This window comes from Sciurus vulgaris (assembly GCF_902686455.1).
Source record: "Sciurus vulgaris genome assembly, chromosome: 18".
Classification (NCBI taxonomy): domain Eukaryota; kingdom Metazoa; phylum Chordata; class Mammalia; order Rodentia; family Sciuridae; genus Sciurus; species Sciurus vulgaris.
The window spans coordinates 3,021,881-3,043,795 of NC_136479.1; the positions used below are offsets into that span (position 1 = coordinate 3,021,881).

The following is a 21,915-nucleotide window of genomic DNA, read 5'->3' on the forward strand; positions in this document are numbered from 1 at the left end:
CCTGCGGATACAGTGGTCGACAGCCCAGAGCCCACCCGGAGGGACAGGGTGGCCGTCGGGGCGCCAGAAGCCGAGCCGAGCTGAGCCAGCGCAGCTGCATGCAGGGAAACGCGGAACCGAGCAGCGCGGGGCTCCGTCCGACTCCGGGCCCCGACGCGCTCGCACAGGCAAGCCGGTCCCGCACACGCGCCCGGCCCCGGGGCCTGAAGCCCGCAAACCCGCGCGCCCCTCGCCGGCCTGCTGGGTGGCCCGGAAGAGAAGCCCTACCCCGCGCCGCCCTCGGAGGGGCGCCCCGCTGCCCTCACCTCCCGGAGCGGACGCCAGCGCGGGAGCCCAAAACGCAGCCCGCAGGCGGCGACCCCAAGGCAGAAGCGCCCGCAACTCCCACGCCATGTCGTCCTCCAGAGCGCCGCGCGGTCTGACGGGAGCACCGCGGGGGCGGGCTTTCCGGGGGCGCGGTGTGTGACGTCACGACGCGCGCCCGGATGCCCGGGGCGCTGCCTGCGGGGGCGGGGCCGGCTCTGCACGCCATCCGTGGGGCCTGCGGGCGGGACCTCCTTGACCTTGGGTCGCGTCGACAAGGGCGACGGCCCTGTGCGTAGGTCCCCGGAGGTGGTCGTCGTTGGGCCGCGCCCGCCGCTTGCTTGTGGGCGTGCGTCTCTCTGAAGCGGGGCCGAGAATGGGAAGAGGCAGGTAGCGTTTCTGCAGCACGGGTCTCAGCCGCTGGAAGTCTCTTCTAAACCTAGCAGGCCAAGTGCTGAGAAGGCAAGAGTATCGAGGCTCGACTTGTCTACACCAAAACGTGAACTCTGTGAACACCACCACCCACAGAACTGGGATTACTCGTTTACTCCAGCTCTCTTTCTTCCTCTTGGAAGTTAGAGTCTGGGTTAGACTATAAACCCTGCAGCCACTTCATATGCAGATTGCCTTGCACCACCTTTACCCAAGAGTGAGGACCAGGTAGCCCTTTTACATGGGTCCCCAGATGAACCTGAGGCATCCTGGAGACCTACTGCTGTGACCAAATAAGTGTACAAAAACATTTACTTGAGGACCGGAGGTGTGGCCCAGTGTTTGCCTAGCACATCTGAGGCCCTGGGTTCCATTCTGACCTCCGCGCCCCCGACCCCACGCCCACACAAAAAGCCGAATAAACCAACTCGAAGTGCTTTGAGATTGTTAACACAAGCTGCAGAGAAGTAAAGGCCCCAGAACAGTTGGGGTATTAGGAGACAGCATGTCTGGGAAAGCGTCAAAATACAAAGATTAGGGAACGACCCCCATTGTCCTGGCCTGAACAACTGAGCAGGGGAGTGTCAACCCAACCTGGTGGGCACTGTTGCATAGAAGGCAGGCGCCCGCTCACCTGGACACTCTTGCCAGCACCCCTATCCTCCGAAGCCAAGTCTCATTCTTTTTACTCAGTCCTCAATAGTCTTCTCCCCCAGTTTTTTTTTTTTTTTAATTTTGAGAAAGGGTGCCCATGGTGACCTTGAACTTGAGATCTGGCCTCAGCCTCCTGTGTCACTGGGATTACAAGGTGTGCCAACTACTGTACCTTTCCCCAAACTCTTAAAATCAATTTTGAATTTGTCTCAGCCCACATGCCCTGTATTGCCTGCTCCTGCCTGGGTTCCTGGGTACCCTCCTCATCACCACTCTCCAGAGTGGTTTCCAGTATGTCTTCACAGCTACTCCCAGAGAAACTAGATGTTTGCCTATTTCATTCCTTTTTCACACCATTTAGGAAGTCATCTCTTCTGTAAAAGCAGACACATTGATCTACAGGAACTTCTGACTTGGGAATCATTTCATCAAGGGGAAGTGGCATTTGGCAAAGGGAGGAAATCCTGGGCTCCATTAAGGATGGGAGATGAAACTGCAGGACCCTGGCTCCATGGAGGATAAACCTAAACCTACCAGGTTCAGGAAAAGCCAGCTAGGGCCCTCTGTCCTTTCTTCGCTGGTACACTTTCCTTGCTCAGGAAACCAGTGCTTGGAATTCATGTATCTATTGAGGGTCAGAAGCAGCTTCCCATAAAGCTCTGAGGTCCCTCTATGCTCTAGCCCTTGCTGCCTCCCAATGCTTTCTAGTGATACCAATTCTAGCTGCCTAACACCTGTCAGCTTCAAATATCTCATTTGACCTATGACCTTTCCACTTCCTTGTTTTATCTCACAGCTTTTGGGGATGGGAATAGTGTTGTTTGGTCCCCAAGACTCTTAGCAGCATATACCTACTCTCCTTCCATCCGCTCCTCAGGAAGCACAGGGAACAACCTTCCTCTTCTCAGGGGCCCACATCTATGTCAAGGTCTGAGGCATCCTGAGTGGGATCAGGGGCTACAAGGAAGGAGTCCCAGCAGCAGGAAACCCGGCTGGCTGGAAAAAAAGAAAGCACTGATGGCAGAATACACCTTCAGTCACCCTTCCCAAAACTCAGTGGGCTTCCAAGGACCTATGGATGTGGATTCTCATCCTGGCTTGGAGCATTCCCTAACTATCTTCTTCAGGGATTCTTTCATCTGAATTTCATGGATATACCTGTATTTTAAAAATCAGTTTTTAAGAGGCTTTCTTGTGGGCCCAGGGCCATGGGATGCAGGATCAGACTATACAACTCATTTCAGTCTCAACCCTCTCACAGGCATTGGGCAGATTGGCCAGAGTCACCTACACCATAATCTTGACACTGTGAACTCTAGGCTGGCCAACACTAGGATGTAAGTACTTATTTTCCTGATCTGAAGTTAACCAGTGACTGTTACCACTTAGTGTCTGAGGGGTTACCATATATAGTTATTCTCCCATTTCCCCAGGTACCCCCACAATGGGCTTTGGGTAAACCTGGGTAAGGCTGGCAGTAGGGCTGCAGGTGCTCCAAAGCCTGGAAGCCTCACTCTGCTCTGCTCTAAATGCACTATGGACTGGGCCAAATCACTTAGCCACTTGCATTTTTCTACCTTATAGGCCAAAGGAGTGAATCCATTTAAACAATTTGCACATATTATGCTGCTTTTTCCATGTCTTCATTTTATTATCTACATCAGGAAGGCAGAATTTGGCAAACTCCCTAGAGGTTAAGGCCAAGGCCCAGGGCTCCTTGCTGGGATTGTTCCTCAGTGCCCCAAGCCTCACAGGGGCCTCAGGCCCCTACTTCTCTCTCCAGGCCCTTCCTAATCCCTTAAAAACCTGCCACATCAGGTCTTCCCCATGCTAGGCAACACTCTATTGAGCTGCACCCCCAGCCCCCTGCAACACTTTCTAAATCAAGGTGTTCAATAGCCGTCAGTTCTCCTATGAATACATTTTGTTTAGTGAAACCAGTTGATAAGATTCCTACTAAGTCCTAAGAAGACTGAAAGCACCTTTATGGAAAACTTAGGTAAACTGCAAAGCATCTTCCTCACTCATCAATGCTCTTTGGAGTCTACTTTGGGTGCTACCTTCACTCAAGTTTAGTATCTCTCAACTGACTTGTTTTCCCATCCTTGACTTTGTATTTATTACCCACAATTAAATTAGACATGATTAAGGCATGTATAAGTAACAGCAACATCTGTAAGAGGCTGCCACATCTTTACAGGCCCAGGTGAACAGACTTTACTTTCATTACTACGTGCTCCCATGCATGAATCTGCTGCAGTATTGAAGCTGTCCCTCCACAAAGTATTTCCTGGCTGCCAGTGGCTACCAATGTACAATCATTGCCTCAATGAAGTGTGTTTTTAAACAGCAGCTTATTTTGTCATGCAGTGCTAAAACCACAGAAACCTTTGGTTTAATTGTATAGCAATCAAAAGAAATAGAAGCCAAGTACGGTGGCACATGAAGGTAATACCAGATATGTGGGAGACTGAAGCAGGATGACTGAGAGTTTGAGGCTGGCCTGGGCAACCTAGTGAGACTGTCTCAAACAAAATAATAAACCTACCAGAGAGCTCCAGGAGAGCTCTGGAGAAGCAGCAGCTTCGGTAAAGCATGCCTTCCAAGACATCTCATTCGATTCCAGTTCTCACAGGGTAGAATTTCAAAGACAGCATCAAAAACATGCTCATTTGAGACAAATTCAACTGAGCATCTCCAGTCTTTCAGTGACAAGCTGCTGAGCTAATTAGCTAATGCTAAGGATCATTAGCCAATCTGAACCATCTTTGAATCCAAGCAGTTTTACCAGCTTTTATTATAAACACCAGCACATTTTAAGTTCCCTCTTTTTGATCACAAATATAGGACTTTTTTCTTCTCTTCTTAAGTATACAGCATGAGACACAGCATCTGGGCTCTCCAGTTCTTACAGAAATTTCCTTGGGATTAGTATCCACAGCCCCACAGCCTTAACATTGAATGCTCAGGACAGTTGCATAGGATGCAGACTCCAAAGAGGATGAGGTTGGTACACAAAGTTTGAATTCCAAGATAACCTGAAAAAGATGACCCCACTGCCCATTAAAAGGATGCACATCAGAGAGCACCATCTTCTGAGCAGGGGCTGGAAGTGACTCCTCCAGGTCTCCAGATCCACATTTTTGCATGTACATGAGACTTAGGGCTTCCCCCTTTGGTGGAAAAGGGAATCTGAAGAGGACTATGAATGTGCAAGGACCCAGCAAGTGGAGCCAGGATGGCAGATCTCCACAGGAGGGCATGCCATCCCCATCTGGGGAGTGGGTTGGTGAGGATGTTACGTGGGTGATTTTCTTCTTACCTGATTTAATTAATCCACATTATTAAAACTTAAGATTGAAACCTCTGTGCTATATCTACATTGTACCCTTCCAATTTCTTTAAAATCTTCAAACTGAGATTCCCAAGTCAAAAATCATATATTTTGAAAATACTTTTGTGAACATAAGGGCCAAAAAAGGGAAGCTATTTGGGTCACAATTTCTAAATTCAATACCACAAGCTCTGCTCTTCCCATCTAGACCAACCTTTGGTGGGTTCCTGGGGGAGGGGGCAACAGACTAGGTGGTTAAGTTTGGCTCCTCTGGGGCTGGTCCTCTTGGATGTGACAGCAATAGCATCTGTTAGCTCATGTTATCTGCTTAGTGAGGGCACCGGCAACTGGACCTGGGGGAGGGTGGGATCATGAAAAATCTGTCCCCGGGTCGCACCTGGCCTGTGTGAAGGCTCCTGAGGTCTGGTGGGACAGGTTGATGGATGTGTCTGCCCTATGAAACCAGGATTTCAATGGAAGGGAGGATAGGGGGTCAGGAACCACCCTGAATCCCTTGAGCACCCTTTTCATCAATTCTGGGAATTGTAGATAGAAACAGGTGGCTGCCTGAAGGGTGGAAGTCCTCCCCCAGGGTGGTTTGCTCCAACAGGAGGGAGGACAGGGGACGTGGGCTGGAAGCAAAGTGCTGTTTCAGACCCATTAGCAGACTTCGCAGCATAAGTAAAATTCACCTGTGAGCATCAGGAGTTAAGGCTGAGGCTGGGCTGCTGCCTCAGTCTCTGGGAAGCCAGCCTCCAGGTGACGGTTGGCCTGGGATGCTTCTCAGCTACCACCTGCATCGCCACCATAAGCACAGCCTCAGCCTCTTCACTCCGAGCGAACAATCGGAACCATGTCTTACAAAGAACAGACTCCAAAAATATATATAAATAAATAAAAACCTTAAACATTCTTACAGGGATCTTAAAGAACAGAATACATGTTAAAAACTTCAGTAATTTATATCAATTTTAAGCGATACTTTATATACAATGGGGGGAAAACACATGCATAGTCCAAATACAATGTTGAAAACAGCATTTTCATAACAAAAACCCCAACACCAAGTGTTAATACCATGTACATGAATTCAAGAAGGACCACCCTTTTTGTCTGTTGCACACAGTTTATTTAACAATATGATATAAGAAATGAGTTGGTACTTTACCATTCTATACAGTGATTGAATCTTCTTGAATTTTCTTATTTATAGTAATTATAGCGCTTGCATGATTTACACTAGAATTGCTTTTCCTCATTTCAAGTTTCACATAGAAGAAAGAAAAGAATGCTTCTTCTCTATTAACATTAGCATGGTCTAAGAGAGTGATCATCCCTATTTTTGTCTAAAACCAGTTTTATCAGAGAAACAAAGCAACAATTTCTACATCTGCAAGACAAGAGTTTGGCTTAGGCCAGCATGTATAGATAGATGTGTGTGGGTGTGTACGTGTGTGCACGCCGAGTCAACTCCTATCGTCCAGGGGTAATACTTGGAGACGCCCACAGAGTTCACTATAGAAAAAAAATCTTCCCGCAACGTCAGTTATCGGGATACATTATAAGATGCATTATTTCAGGAACCAGTTTCTGAATATTATTTTTCTTCTCACTTTTAAACATAAATGTTTAAAGTCTTGAAAATACAAATAAAAAATATGAATATAATGAACTTGCTTTTCCCATTAAAAAAAGGCATGAGTCACCAGCAATGACAAAAAGAATTCAAACAAGCCCCCCTCCCCCCAAAATAAAAACAAAACAAAAAAAAAAAGAAAAAAACAAAAACAAACAAAAAAAACCCCCAAAAACAAAAAACAAAACCAAAGGGAGAGAGAGATCGAGCGACAGAGAGAGAGAGAGAGAGAGAGAGAGAGAGAGACAGAGACCAGATATTTAAATCAACTGGTTTTTAACAAAAAAATATATTCTTTGTATTGTTTCTTTAAACATCAATCCACCTTTCCATGGCCTGGAAGTTGCAGTTCCATCTAGGAATAAAAAGAGCCCAGATGCCTGGATTTTCAGTACAAAAGGTCCAAGAACATGAAAGGGACAAAAAGTGATGCTCTCATAATGCTACAAACCCTCCACAAACTTTTCTAGCGTGTCTCCCGTGGTGTCACCAACCAGAGACAGTTCGCTGGATAGTGCGCTCCTGTTGGGGGTGTTCAACTGGGGGAGCATTGCACTCTGTTCGGGGTTCCCCAGGTGTCCCTGATCCATGGAGCTGGCCATGGTGACTGCAAGTCCAGGGTGGGGGGAACCAGTCTGGGGTGAGACATGGTGTGGTGAAGGCTGGGGCTGTATCCGTGGGGACGGGCTGGAATGTGGAGGCTGGGACTGGGGCCGTGGAGACTGGACAGGGGCTGGAGACCGCACCTGGTTACTAAGGGATGTGGCGATCTGCTGGCCGGGGAGGTGCGAGGCCTGTGGCTGTCCTGAGAGCATGTGCTGCTGGGGGCTCATGGGGTTCGGCTGGCCTGGGGACCCAATCTGCTGCTTCATCTGCTGCTGCTGCAGAATCCGCTGCTGCAGGGCCTGCTGGATATTTGGGGTGCTGTCTGCCCCCAGCCCAGGCTGCCCCATCTGGCTGAGCTGTCCCATCTGAGCGGCCATCTGGCCCATGGAGCTACCCTGGATGGGGAGATGCTGCTGCATGCGCTGCTGCTGCATGGCTGGAGCATAGCCTCCGGGTCCTTGTGGCTGCTGGAACTGGCCATGCCCAGCCATGCCCCCAGCCATGGTGGCACTGCCTTGCTGTTGCTGCTGCTGTTGCTGCTGCTGCTGCTGTTGCTGTTGCTGCTGCTGCTGCTGCTGCTGCTGCTGCTGCTGTTGTTGCAGCAACTGCCTCCTCAGCATCTCTCGGTACTGTGGATTCATACTCGCCATGCTGGGGTTGTGTCCTGGGTTCATGATGTTTAGAGCCTGGCCCTGGGGGTTCAGGCCTCCCATCGCCTGCTGCTGTGGAGGCACACCAGGCCGTGGCACACCGGCTTGCATCGCATTCAGGTTCTGCATGCCGGGCTGCTGGTGCATACCGGGCTGGGGCTGCATGCCGGGCTGGGGCTGCATGCCAGGCTGACTGGCCACATACTTGGCTGTGCGCTGTTTGATGAAAGCTGCCATTAGCTGGGGATTCGACTTGAGGATGTTCAGCACCTGCTGCTGCTGCTGAGGGGAACTGGGAGACTTCAGGGTCCGCAGTAGGTCTTGCAAGGCGCTGGGCGAGATGCTCCTGGGTGGTTGCACACTGGGCATTCGAGGCCCGGCTACAGCCGCCTGGGCCTGCATGGACATCACGGGCCTGGGCATGCCTGGCATTGGCTGCTGCTGGGGGATGGGTGCCTGCTGCCACTGCCCAGGTGGCATGCTAGGCATGACAGGCCCGCTGACCTGGTTGGGTCGGGGCACATTCAGGCCCACAGGGGCCATCTGGCTCCCCGGGGTTCCCATGCCTGTGCGCCCTGGGGGCATGCCATTGTTGATGTTCACTCGGTATAGGTGCTGCTGCTGCTGGGCCTCACGCTCGATTTGCCGGGCTGCTTCCACTGCTGCAGGTGGGGGCTGCGCTGGGGGAGGAGGAGCCTGCACTTGGTTGGTGGGCTTTCCAGCAGACACCGTTGTAGGGGGCTGAGTCCGGGCCACACTGGGGAAGCCGGCTGGTGACATGCTCACAGGTGAGGGCTGGGGCTGGGCAGGGGGCTGTGGTGTCTGGGGTGTGCTGGGCTGCTGTGTGGGGGTCCCAGGCGGTGCTGAGGTAGGAGAAGGCAAACTCTGCTGAGGCACATTGCGGGTGTTCATGGTGGCCATCCTACGGCGCATGAGCTGGGCCTGCTGCAGGCGGTGCTGGATCTGCTGCTGGCGGAGCTTGTGTTTGATGTTGAGGCAGAAGGGCACAGGGCATTTGTTTTCTTGGCAGTGTTTGGCATGATAGCAGCAAAGAGCAATGAGCTGCTTGCACACTGGGCAGCCTCCGTTGGTCTTGCGCTTACAGCCCTTGGTGTGCTGCACAACCCGCTTCATCTTCTGGCAGGATGGCAGTGAGCAGTTGGCATTGCGGCACTGGCAAGCGTGCACCAGGGACTGGATGCAGCGCTGGATGCTCAGACGCCGGGACTCCTGGGGGCTCTTGGACTGTGGCTCACCCTGGCTGCTGCCCTCATCATCCAGGCCCAGGCCCCACTTCACCATCTTGTGGGTGTGGCTCTTTGTGTTGTAGCAGTTGATGCAAAGATCATAGTCCTACAGATAAGGAAAGGAAACAGGCTGGCATCAAAACAGGGCCCAGCATAACCAGACATTCTGGCTGTCCTTCCCCACAGCTGGGTCAGAGCCTGCTCATGCTAGTGTCTGCATGAGGCTCCCAGGCAGTGGACACCTGCCCACTTCCTGTCTTGCTTCCTCTGTTGTGGGAAAAACATCAGGTCCTGCTGTATCCCTCCGACTCCCTGTGAAGCCCTACAGTAACAGAATGAGGAACACTGCAACCATTTCCTCCAAATTCCCCCAGAGACCATGGGACCTCTTTCCCAGGAAGGTATGAAGTAGCCATACAATGATCCTTCCCCAACACAGAAACCCAAGTGACTGAAAACTGCATGCACCTGAAAACAAAGAATAAAGCACTAAATCTGAAGAACATAGCCCCAGGATGGGGCTCACAGGAAGAACACAAAAGCCTCAGTATTAGGAAAGTATAATGTGGAGGGTAGAGGAGGTTGTGAAAGAGCAGGACTCAGAGGTGGTGGGCAAAGGAGGGGCTAGGCATACACATGGGTAGCCCTGGCCCTGCCAAGCAAGCTGCCCCCATGGCAGTGACTGTGGACCATCCTGGGAGGAGGTGAAGGGGGGGGAAGCTAGGATCAGTGACCACAGGAAGGGAACCAGGGGGTCCAGCACAGTCTGACTCACCAACCCACCAAGGGGCAGTCAGTGAGCCTGTGCATGGAGTCCATCAGGGACATGAGAGGAGGGGCTCAAGACCCTGACCCAAGCTGCCCAAGTTGCCAGCAGGGCAGAGGGCATCTCTGATCCCTTAGCAAGACTAGAGCTGGAGTCACAGGAGGTAAACAGATCAGAATTACCATAGGATCAAAGTACCCGCCCAGTGCCCACTCCATGCTTGCCCAGCCAAAACCACAGGCGGCCCTGAGGGTGCTGTAGCTGTGCTAGACGTGGAGTAGGAGCCAATGAAACACAGGGAAGAAGACAGCAAAGCCTCCCAACCAGCTCCTCATCCTGGAAAGGTCAGTAGAAGCAGAACCGTGCAAAGATACCAACAGTGGGATCTGTGTGCACTCAGCCGGAACCCCAAGCTGGCTCCTAGGAGGGAAGGAAGTGATGGGGCCTACCTCGCACACAGTACAGTGCCAGCGGGTCTCCACATGGTGTTTGCACTCATTGCAGGTGTAGACAAAGCGGTCCTGGCCCTGGGTGTGCAGCTCCACCAGCATGCACAGCGTGGACCACTTTGAGCGGCGTAAGGAGGAGAACTCCCAGTGCTTGTCTCTGGCCAGGGTGAGGAAGGCATCACGCCCATCCATGAGGTCACAGCTGAGCAGGGGGTCAGGGTCCACGATGGGGGGCAGAGTGTTGATGACAGGCCCAGCATGCAGGTGAATCACAAAGAAGACCTGCAGAGAAGAGCTGCATTAGCCTCTCCTCTGCCGGCAGAACAGATGGGCAGCAGAGCCCAATGCCTGCTTGAGGGCACCAGTTTGATAGAACAGAATTGGCGACAAGTTGCACAGTATTACCAAACTAGCCATTTCTGCACTCTAGGAGTAGCCCTCCTCCCTCCCACTGTAGACCTACACAGAGTACCTGGAGACGGTCGGCCTTGTGCCTTCTCCATCTCCTGGCTACAGGCAGAGTTGCTGCCCCCTTTGGGCCCTGAGCATCACCAGTACCTCTCACCCAGCTGTGCCACTACCTCTTTATGCTTCTCCATGGTAGCATAGAGCTTCTGGGACAGGTCGTTGGACACATTGGGCATGCTGGGCTTCTTCTTATTGGCGCGGCTAATGCTGCTTTTGTTCTTGTTGGTCTTCTTGTTGTTCTTTTTCTTGGCATTCTTGCTGTCACCCTGACTGCCCTGCAACCACAGGCAAAGTTGTCAAACAGATCAGCTTCCTCTTCCATACTTGGTACTGACACCCGACTCTCAGGCCATGGGGTTCCGGGAAACCCAGCGCAAGAAGGGAACCCTGGGCAGAGCCAGTCTTCAGAGGAAAAGGTGGAGAGGATGGGAGCAGGACCTAGACCTAGACTCAGTCAGGCATGGCCATGTCACCTGTAGCACCACATCACCTCTTGAGGAAGAGTGGACCCAGAAAGCCAGCTCAAAATCTAACCAACGGAGGGGAGAGAACTTCTCAGCCTTATCTGTGCCTGTAAAAGGGCTCCAGTCACAGCAAGTGACAGGAAGGGTGTAAAGAGGAGAAGACGTCACACTGGTAGAAGCAGAACTCTCATGAATCTCCTCCAAGTCCCATGCAAGGCCTGCATGCTCTATCACTGAGCTACATCTCTAGCCCAGGACCTTCATTTTTGGGGGGATGGGAGGGTACATTAACTTAACCCTGAGCCACATCCCCAGCTCTTTGTTTTTATTTTGAGACAGGGTCTCACTAAGTTCGCAGGGCCTCACTAATTTGCTGAGGCTGGCCTTGAACTTGCAAGGTTGTTTCTGAGCTTTAATCCTTCTGCCTCAGCCTCTGGAGTTGCTGGGATTTCAGGTGTACAACACTGTGCCCAGCTTCAGAACATATTTTAAGAGCAAAGCAGCTTCCTGCCCTGAAAGTTGGTCATAAATGAAATTAATCCCATTGTTGAGGTCCTGGATGTCCAAAAGGAAGGCAAGTCCTTGCCACCATGTATAAGCTGCACACAAAGAGAACAGCAAGTCTTCTCTTCAGCAATCATGCCACCTTGCCCTCCCTACCACGTGTGCATCCCTGGTACATGGTCAGGGCTGGCCCAGGTGTAAGCCCCTCTCTACCTCCATGCTCTGGACAGCTTTGTTGCCACCAAGCCAGATGCTTCCCTGGCTGGGATAGAGCTCGGTCTGCAATCTTCCCCAGAGCCTTCGCTCTTATGGTGGCAGGGCTGTCCTACACAAGCTCAGCAGTCAGGGCTCTGATTCTAACCAGGCACCAGAGCCTTCCACAGCTGGGCCCAGGTTCCTCCTTCTGAAATAATCCCACCTGGCCTTTATGAGCTTGGACATGGTTCTGAATTGCACCAAAGGACTAGTCTGGTCTGTACAAGGCACTCAAGATTCACCTGGGTTTCTCCTGCACTGAGCTCTGAAACCTGCCAGCCCTTCCAAGGCCAGCCCAAGTGCAGGCTTCATCCTAAGGTAATGGGACTTCTAAGAACCAAGTCACCAAACCCTGATGAGGACCAGCCAATACTCCAGAGAAGGGCCAGCCTCTGTCAACCCAGTCTCAGGAAGTCAGAAAATGACAACAGTCCTAGAGTTCTTGGGAACCACCAGGGCAAAAGCCTTTGTGTCTCCTGGTCAACACTGTTCTGGAGAGGTTGAGGCCTGGCAGGCCAACAGCACAACCAACTTGCACAGGGCACAAAGCAACTGTGCAACTGATCACATGTGCACTGAGCATGCATACTGCAACCTGGGTCTTCAGATGTCTGTACATGGACAGGCCCTGCTGGAGCCTGCCTCATCCACCTCCTCTGGGGCATTCCCAGACATCTCAACAGCAGTATGTCCAGTCAGTTTTCAGTTTCTCCTATACCACAGGCAACGACAGCAATGTGACATGGAGGCTTGGGCCCCACACAAGAGCCTGTTCAGTTCGTGGTTTCTCTTCGCATGTCACAAAGACTTGTCCCAAGTTTTGGAATTGCCCTCAAAATTCACACTTCCACTGCATCTATAGCTACCACTGAATCTATGCACCATTATCTCTCTCTCTTTCTCTAATATGTATATCCTGCAGTGCTGGGGGATGGAAACCAGGGCCTCATACATGCCAGACAAGTGCTCTAATACCTTTGTGACTCTGAACACAGCATGTTTCCTTCACTGTCTGGAAGGCTCTTCCAATGCATCTTGTGTGGTGGGTGGGTCTGGGCTCCCAAGTCATCTGTCCAACAGCCTCCTAAACCTCCTGCCCCAGCCCCTTTAACTTACTCCTTCTTAGAGCTCCCTCACCACTGCAGCTACCCAGGCCCCTCCTATGTCTCCTAGAACACACCCTGGGGAAGGGATGGAGTCCTGCTTAGTTTGTGCCATTGTGCCTGGTGCAGATGGACAATAATCAGTTAATAGGACAAGCACAGGAAGGCACCAAAGGAAGAGCTGCCACAAATGCAGGAACAAAGCCTGACGACCAAGGGTCTCTTGGTTAAGTGACTTTTGCGCTCCTCTGACTGCCTCCCTGGCTCCCCAACAGGATATCGTTCTTTCTCCTCTCTGGGTCTAAATCCCATGCCCACCCCCGCAGGGAGCATCTTTTGTGCAAAGACCACAGACGGGTCCCCCGCTTTAAGTACTGACACCCTGAGTCCGTGACTTAAAGACAACACCACAGAAAGAACACAACTGCAAATGTGCACTTCCCAGCCTGCCACCTAGCATGCCTGGGGCCTGGTAGGCCTCTAATGGGGGCTTAGGGAGGGCCTGCACCTCGGGGGTCTCGCTAGCTGCCGTGCTCTCTTCTTTCTTCCTCTCTTCTTCTTCTTGTTCCAGTTCCTTAATGCTCTCTTCCAACACATTGGGCCAGAAATCTCCTTCAAAATAGGGCAACTCCTTGGCACTTGTAAGCCTGTCTTCAGTTGCTTGTTTGAAGATGTCCTGGGAGAGAAAAGCACAGCAGTGAGAGGACAGCCCTCAGGCCTTTGGGAACCAGGCACACCAGCCACTGACATATGAGTTGACTGCACTGCAGAGTTCCACTGCAGATAGCCATTTTCATTCTGCGGTGCCATGTTTCTGCTTTCTAATTATTTTATGTGTGTCTGTGGTGCTGGAGTTTGAACCCAGGGTATTCTACTACTGAGCTAAATCCTTAGCCCATCTTATTTTATTTCGAGATAGGGTCTTACTAAATTGTGAAGCTAGACCTGAACGTGTGGCCCCAGTCTCCCAACTCACTAGGATTATAGGTGTGAGTCAGTGTGCTTGACTTTGCTTTCTGATTTTTATTTATTTTTCGTGGTGTGGAGAGGAGCCTCGTGCATGCTAGGCAAGTGCTCTACCACTGAGCTATATCTTTGGCCCCATTTTCTTTTTTAAAAAATTTCCTTCTTTTTATTTTTAGTTTCCTGGCCCCATTTTCTGATCTTTTTAAGTGAACACAATTATAAAGGATGGGAGCACAAGAGGAAAACATTCAGATGTATTTCAATCAACTATGAGAGGCACAAAGTCACTGGTACCTACCTTGTAGTCATGAATGATCCGCTCTGCAAACGCCTTGTCCAGCATCTTCTTGTACCACTCCTGCAGTCGTTTTGGTTTTGGAATTTTTTGATCAGGGGGGTGGCAATGGAAGATGTAGTCATCTCCTTCACTTGGGGGACAGGCCCAGATGTGTCCTGTTACATACCTGCAGGACACAAGCATCAATGTAATTGGCCCTGCCTTCAAGGAGTCACAGCTGAGGTCAGGAACCAAAACAAAGACAGAAATAATTACAAAGAAAGTAGAAAACAAAAGAAATTACCATAATGCTTATGGTAGAAGCTGTAAGAGACCTAGGTTCCAAGCCAATGTCCTGGGGATGGGGTCAGGGGTAAGCGAAGGTGATCTTAATCACTTGTGAATTCAAGCCTGGACATGGCCCTGAAACACTTTGCTCTCAGAGGTGCTCACAGGATGGGGCCAGTCATGACCCTGATCACTTCATCACAGAGCCTGGACCATGATAGGCAGTCAAGGCACAGCAAAGGAGGCATATCAAGTGTGCATCATACTTTCTACCTACTCCTCCTGTGCACTGGAAAAGCAGCTCAGCTGAGTATTTCTAATGGGTTAATGCCAAATCATATTCATTCTATTTAAGACATTTTGATCAAATATCTCTAACTTTTTCATTTGGGGAAGGAATATGATAGATCTGGACTATAAAAGCCAAAGTACTGCAGAAAGAAGTCAGAAACAAGAGACACTGTATTGCAGGATACCATTCCTATGCAATATCCAGAGAACACATTTTTACAGAGACAGGAAGGAGATTAATGGTTGCCTGGGGCAGAGGTGGGACAGGGATTAACAGCAAAGGTGCACAGGGATCTCTCAAGAGGGGATGGAACATTCTGAAACCGATTTATGATGATGGTTGCAACATTCAGTAAAGTCACTAAAAACCACTGACTTGTAAACCTAAATAGGCAGATTCTGTGATATATAAATCATGTCTCGATTAAGGGGAAAGAGAATGAAATGCAAGCAAAAGTAGGCAAAAAACTTGAATTGTCCCCTCCTGAAGTCAGATATACATAGATCTTTTAAAGGAGGCTTGGAAGACTTCTAAATTGACTGCAATATATTAGAAATAAAAACACAAAAAAATTTTTAGTGAAAAAACTCATGGTTTCACATGGTAAACATGCAGGGAAAAAAAGTTTTTATTGGTTCTGGATAATTTAATACTTACCCCAATTTCTTCACATATTCTAGGTATCCAATAAGGATCTCATGGTAAACAGCTGTCCGGAGGCATCGCGGCCGGAAAAAATGAATACTGTCCAGATAAGATATGTAAACACGCCTGCAGGGGTACATTTTAAATTCAGGATCTCAAACCAACACTAGCATCCAAAAACATTTTCATAAATGCTTTGTTTTGTTTTGTTTTGGGGACATCAGGGCCTTGTGCATGCTAGGCAAACACCCTACCACTGAGCTACATCCCTAGCTTTTTAAAAAAAATCTGACACTAGTCTAAGTTGCCCACACAGGCCTCTAAATTGAGAGGCCTCTAACTTGTGCCTCAGCCCCCACAGTCAATGGGATTACAGGTGCATACCACTACTCCTGGTGATGTTCTGCTTTGACAGCAGTTATACTGGCCACCAAACAGGATGGGATAAAACTCCTACCACAGACCCTGTTGCCAACCAAGGAAACACTTGTTATTATTTTCAGTTGCCAACAGAAAGGATGGCACCCCTACCCAGGCAGAGCCAAGGAAGGACTAGTGCAAACTGGGAGCAGCCGCTTGCAGGTCCCTCTCACCTCCATTCTTGACTAAACCCGTACAAACTCTGGGCAGAGGCATTTCACTTGAACAGGTGCATCCAGCTGCCCCATGCCCAGGTAGGATGGAGAGGTCAGCAAGACCAAGGCCCATATGCACACACAACCCAGACACATGCCCTGTCATCAAGATCCTTGGTTTCCTACTAGTTTAGGGGAAAATAAAAACTAACTGGTTTGGTTAGTTCATTGTGGCTTGATTTACTTATATCTAGTACTGAAACACACATGCTTGCTAAGACACTTGAGTTTGGTCTGTGTGCACACAACATGCAAATGACATACTTCTTTGGAAATGAGATGGAAGGCTACCTTGTGTTTGGCGGGGGACAATCAGAGCCATACTCCTGGACGTGCATTCCGAAAAAGCACACATCCACTCCGTCGATCTCCTCGAAAGCAAAGAGTGCTTTGGTTCGATAGGGGAAAGATTCAGACATTTCTCCAGAATCCACAAACCTGGAGAGAAAGCCAAACCTGGTGTTTGTAGATGTCCTTGTCTATGAGGCACTTCTGCTCTAAACTCTGTCAGCGCAGCAGAGTGAAGGTACAACCACCTCTGGGTCTGGCTAGAGCACCCCCCTTGCCTGACTACCTCAGGGTTGCAAGCCAGTCCTTCATGACCCTGCTTCCTCAACGAGGGAATTGTGTCCCTTCCACAACTCTGGCCAAGCAGAGTTGGGAACTGCTTCTGCAGGGTCTTAGAAAGTGAGCACACAAACCGTGACTTCATCCCAGGCTTGACCTCCACAGTCTTGTCCGAACTGGCCACTACTCTGACAAAAACCTCCCCGGCTTCTGGGTGATTCTGGCGCCGCAAAAACTTGTTCACTCGGTCTTCCAAGTGGTTTCCCAATCTCGTGGTCTGCAGTCCTAGGAGCCCAGAAGGAACAGGTAAGAGGCTCAGAGAGCCACTGGGACCTCAGCATCCACTCCTCCTCCCAGCACCATTTGAGGGTCTCTAGGGTTAAAGTTCTTATTTGAGGTATGTGTGCTTATGAGGGAAAGTGGACTATGAGATCTCAGGTGTTTACCTGCCCAGATGTTTCCAATCTTTTCTATAGGGCAAAGAATCACAGAGACAGCCTGAATCTAAAAAGGTCTGTGAGGAGAGGGTGGAGGGAGCCAGACCTAAGAAGGAGCTAGGCTGCACTCTCCTTGCCTACTACCCCAAGCGCTGGGAGGCTGTAACTTATGTGGACAAGCCCTGCTCTGGCCCTGTGTGGAAGGTCAGCTTCACAGTTGTCTCCCATGGGTGTCAACAGTAGGCTGCCTCCTGCCCCGGAATCACACCTGAGGAACTCTTAACAGCAAACGGGAACCCGGCACACCCTCTAGAAAGGAATAGTGTAAGTGTGCTCAGTGATTAGGCCTCTTAGCTCTACTGTAGTCCAGCACAATGCAGTCTAAAACAGGACACAGAACACTGGGGCCCACTAGTCAAGCATCAGTCAAGAAATGCTTGTTGTTTTATAAGTGCTTCGATTACCTAAAGGGAATCAAGACAGGCACCAGGTCAGGACCCCACTCTGGCCCCAGCCTACCACCTCCATGATGAAGCCTATACTGCGTGGCTTCTCCCCTTCTCTCTCCACCCCAGGGACATCCCCCACCATGTGGCCACCATGACAGGAGCTACCAGAGGTAAAATAGTAGTCACTATACAGGGGAATTAGACAAGTGTAGACAGAACAGGACCAGACAGTGAAACGTTCATGGTGATTACTTATAGGTCATGAATTTTTTTTTGTTTTGTCCTGTCCATGAGTGCTGGGGATTAAACCCAGGGTCCCACGCATACTAAATGTGCACTCTACTACTGAACTATCCTCAAGTCCCTAGATGATGAAATTTTAAAAGAAGTTCTCTACTGACTTTCAATATTTTTTGCATTGGCGAGAAATGTAAAAAGTAAAACCTATTTGGGATCTTAGAAGATTTCTTGTGAAGAAAAAGAAATACCTGCAAAATTTAAACTGTTTCATTTTTCTGCAATAAGCCTATCAATAATGCTGCATTTTTGGTATATAAATTATATAAAATTAAAGCAAACAAACAAACAAAAAAAAACAGTCAGGGGTGGTGGCATATGCCTGTAATCCCAAAAGCTTGGGAGGCTGAGGCGGGAGGCTGAGGCAGAAGGACTGAGGGTCTGAAGTCAGCCTCAGCAATTTAGCAAAGTTGTAAGCAACCTAGTGAGACCCTGTCTCAAAATAAAAAATAAAAAGGGCTGGAGGGCTGGGGATGTGGCTCAGCTCCCCTTGCAGGTAATATAAGTAGGTAAGTAGGTAGGTAGGTGAGTAGGAAATTAAGAAGAAAAAAAAGAAACAAGGAAGAAGAAAAAAAACATGGAACAATAAAAATTTGTAAAGTTATAAAAATGAGGGGAAAATGGCTTGAAGATCTATTTTATACTTTGATGAACTTCTACACTTCACAGGGACTGTGAGATCAGGTTTGAGACTCTGTACTCAGCATCCCCTAGTGGCTGAGAACAATCTGGTAGATTGAAACGTGAGTACAAAGGAACTTAAGAGCCACCTGCTCAATCCTGCTGAAGCCCTTGAAGGAAACCCACAAGTTCTCACACTGCTGCTGAGCAAGGTGCGTCCCTCAGGAGGCAGCTTCCAGGTCAGACACACAGCAGCCCTTCTCCAGGAGCAGGGACTCAAAATGCTAGTCACAGCACTTCCTCTGTAGCTCTAAGCTTCTGGAGGAGGATCTGACAACAAATCTCTCAGAATACAAAGTTTACTGTCTATGCTTCCTAAACTTTTGTTGAAATCATGGCCTGGCCATAAAAGCTAGCTTTCATGTATGGATCAAGTCAAATGACAACTGAGCTCTAAAACCGTGTGTTGAGAGGCACCAAAGGAAGACGCGGGGAATCCACATAAGCTCTACTCCACATAGTGCAGGAGAGGAATCTCCCACAAACTTACGCTTAGCGCTGAACTTGTTTTCCTTCCGAGGTCTGCCAGTTTTCTTTAAGCAGTTGTCACACACAAAGCTACAAAACAAAAAATGGTGTGATCAGGTCACAATAACAGTACACGCTGCTGAACCAAAGGAATGCAGCATCAAAAGATCTTGTTGGTGTTTTAGATCATGTGACTGTAAAAGAGTGAAGAGGCAGACAGCTTTGATTCTACAATTCTGAAAGCAGGCAAACACCTAAGACTTAAATTTAGAGCCAACTGCCATCTCCCTTAGCAAACTCTTGCTAACAACAATGAACACAGCGGTCACTAGACTGCCTTCCCACCAGCTCCATGCAGAACTGCTCTCCCTTCCCCAGACCACAGAAAATACTCACCCTGAAGGCCAAATGATGTCATAGTGCAGGACACAAATCTGATGCATCTTGCGGCCACACTCCTTACAATCAACAAAACTGGGAGACAAAGAAACAACACAGTCACACGAGACCATAGAGCAGTCATCTCGGGCAGGACCCCGTGCGTGCATCCACACCTTCTCTAGGTCACTTTGAACACCTCCCATTGGTGCATTTGTTGACTGATGCATTTTATAAATGCACCTATATCTTATTTTCTTTCTCTTTTTTCCAAGAGTGGATTTATTCAAGCACTCTTGCAGAGGCAAGAGGGGACCTGGTAGCAAGTGGTATTTTCTATAGGAAGAAGCAGATTGTGCTCCTTTCTTTGAACAGTGTTTCATTCCCCTTTTCTCCCAATCTCCCTTTAGAACCAGAAACAAAAATTTTACTCTTAAAAGTTACTATGATAAATGCATATTTCACAGGTCAGACATTCTGACATTACTACGCATTTTCAAGATAGATGTTTTTTCTAAGTGATTTTACACACATTTAAACTGATGCAGGAAATATAGAACAATATTTTCAGTGTTATAAAACATTTGCTCTTAAGAATTTTGGGGATACAAACAAGGAAGTGGACAGGTGACAACAGCACACTGAGTCTGAAGCACAGGAGGGAAAACATATTGAACCTGGTGGATGGACAAGCCTCTTTTAAGTACACACTGGCATGCCAGAAGGCTGGCCCACACAGTCCCCCTTCCCCACAATGCTCTGTGCAGCCACTGCCATCAGAATTGGGCTCCCTGATCTCCAGGAGCTGCATCCTCATGAGATCTCCAAACCAAGATGCTGGGAGGGCAAATCTTCAAGTTTTTCAGGTCACTCTCTTACGGCCACCCTGGAGATCTTACAGAAGCAGAAACTATCTCCAGGCTCTTCTGGAATATGACCAATCTGGCTAATAAATGTTAGGCCCCCACCCTTCATTCTGCCACTGAGTGTGCTCTGTAAGCCTTCAGCCCCATAATCTACCCTAACCCTGCCTCTCTGTCCCCACTCTCTCAGAGGGAAAAAAGGTCACAAGTGCGATGTGTGCAACAGTGGCAGCGCTTATAATGTGACGCTGCTGAAGGCTCCCACCCCACACAACAAGGTCGTCATTCTGGGCCTTCACTGCTTTCCTCCAGTGTGGCATTACCGAGGCCAGTTCTGTCTGCAGTCTCCATAACTGAACTTGGCTCCACACTGAGGTGCAAGGTGGGTGGGCAGCTGTAATTCCCTCAATGACTGGGTCATCTCCAAAGACACTCCACTCTAAACTCTCCCTCCCACACCAAGAAAGGAACTACTGAAAATATGCCATGTGCTCCTGACCTCAAGACATCATTGTTGAATTCCACCCCCCCATTACTATCCAGGACTGCCTGGACAGCTCCCGCTCTTGGCCCCACAGCGTGGCCTCTCCCACCTGCAACACTTCCTGCTTTAGTTCGGGACTTGTTGCCTGAGTTGCGCATAAAGTCTCCTAATGAGTTCCCCTACTAGAGATCGAAGTCCTTTTTGGTCAATTCATCTCCCAGATCCAGGTGATCTTTCTATACCAGAAACCAGTACTTTTCTTCAAAACTTCCCCAGTCATATGGCACGAAGTCTAAATGTCAAAAACAGTGTAAATGGCCCGTCCACAAGGATCTCTGCCTCTGCATCCCAGGGGGATGAGTCTTTACCCCTAATCAACCACTCGAGGTGACCCGCAGTTGTGCTGGACATCCTGTGTTCTTTGGTTCCTTTGTGTCTAGAATGTTCTGCCCCTCCCCCCAGCACCTGCTTCCATATGACTGTCACCTTTTCCAGGAAGAGGTCCCCAACTGTCCTGGTGCCACTCTGCCAGACTGGGGCCCCTGACCTCTGGGACCACTCTTCTTGCTTCCTGCTGCCTATACTTTTGAGTCTCTGTTGCTAGACTATGAACAGCTGAAAGGAGGGGCCCTTCTATTCATTCACATGGTCCACTGCCTGGCACCTAGCATGTGAATATATTTGAAATTGAGAAATGAATATAAATTGTAAGGAAACTAAAAAACTATGCAGGGAAGGTCATAATATAAAAGGAGGTAGAGAATCAGAAACAACCACCCAGCTGTCATAAAAGGCATCAGAGGGTGTTCAAGGGAAGTCTCCATAGGCGCCAGCATTTCACCGTGGTTACTGATCTGGGTTTTATTTATTTGGTGATACCAGGGATTGAACCCAGGGGCACTTTGCCACTGAGTTACATCTCTAGCCCTGTATTTCCAACTGCAGCCTGGGTGGGAAATCTGTCTTTCACCACAGTAACCGAGCTCCTAGGAACTAGGAGGTCAAGGGAGGGCAGAACCTGTTTCTAAGCCTTGGATGTGTCTTAGTTCACACTTTTCAGAGAACCACTGTGCCTGGAGACTGTACTCACCCAGCAGCCCCAGACATTGTCCACCTCAGGGACAGAAAACAGTGGGTATTATAAGGCCCTAGGGTGGCCCTCAGTATTCAACTCTAAGTACCTGGGAATAGCTACTATATTGAAGGAACTATGAAATCTCTTTAGAGGCAATTATAAAGTAAATTTTGCAGATATATCATCCTTATTTTTAAAGACAGTGGTAAGAACACATACTCAGTTTCGCATTATATTTATTT

General features: G+C 49.2%; 2 protein-coding genes across 5 annotated transcripts in view; both read right to left on the reverse strand.

Moving 5' to 3' along the window:
* TRAP1 (TNF receptor associated protein 1) overlaps window positions 1-444 on the reverse strand; it is a 36,132-nt gene extending 35,688 nt beyond the window's left edge. Inside the window, 1 exon segment of the mRNA XM_079121337.1 lies at window positions 306-444. Coding sequence (XP_078977463.1) covers window positions 306-393 — 88 coding nt within the window. The 5' untranslated portion in view covers window positions 394-444.
* Window positions 445-4,168: 3,724 nt separating this feature from the next.
* Window positions 4,169-21,915, reverse strand: part of CREBBP (CREB binding lysine acetyltransferase) — a 127,483-nt gene continuing 109,736 nt past the window's right edge. For all 4 annotated transcript variants that reach the window (XM_079121342.1, XM_079121344.1, XM_079121343.1 and 1 more), the window contains 10 exons: window positions 19,270-19,347; window positions 18,896-18,963; window positions 16,676-16,826; window positions 16,266-16,412; window positions 15,352-15,465; window positions 14,136-14,301; window positions 13,380-13,547; window positions 10,659-10,820; window positions 10,078-10,359; window positions 4,169-8,968 (listed from right to left, as the gene is read on the reverse strand). In XM_079121342.1, coding sequence (XP_078977468.1) covers window positions 6,803-8,968; window positions 10,078-10,359; window positions 10,659-10,820; window positions 13,380-13,547; window positions 14,136-14,301; window positions 15,352-15,465; window positions 16,266-16,412; window positions 16,676-16,826; window positions 18,896-18,963; window positions 19,270-19,347 — 3,502 coding nt within the window. In that variant the 3' untranslated portion in view covers window positions 4,169-6,802. The remainder of the gene's footprint in view (window positions 8,969-10,077; window positions 10,360-10,658; window positions 10,821-13,379; window positions 13,548-14,135; window positions 14,302-15,351; window positions 15,466-16,265; window positions 16,413-16,675; window positions 16,827-18,895; window positions 18,964-19,269; window positions 19,348-21,915) is intronic.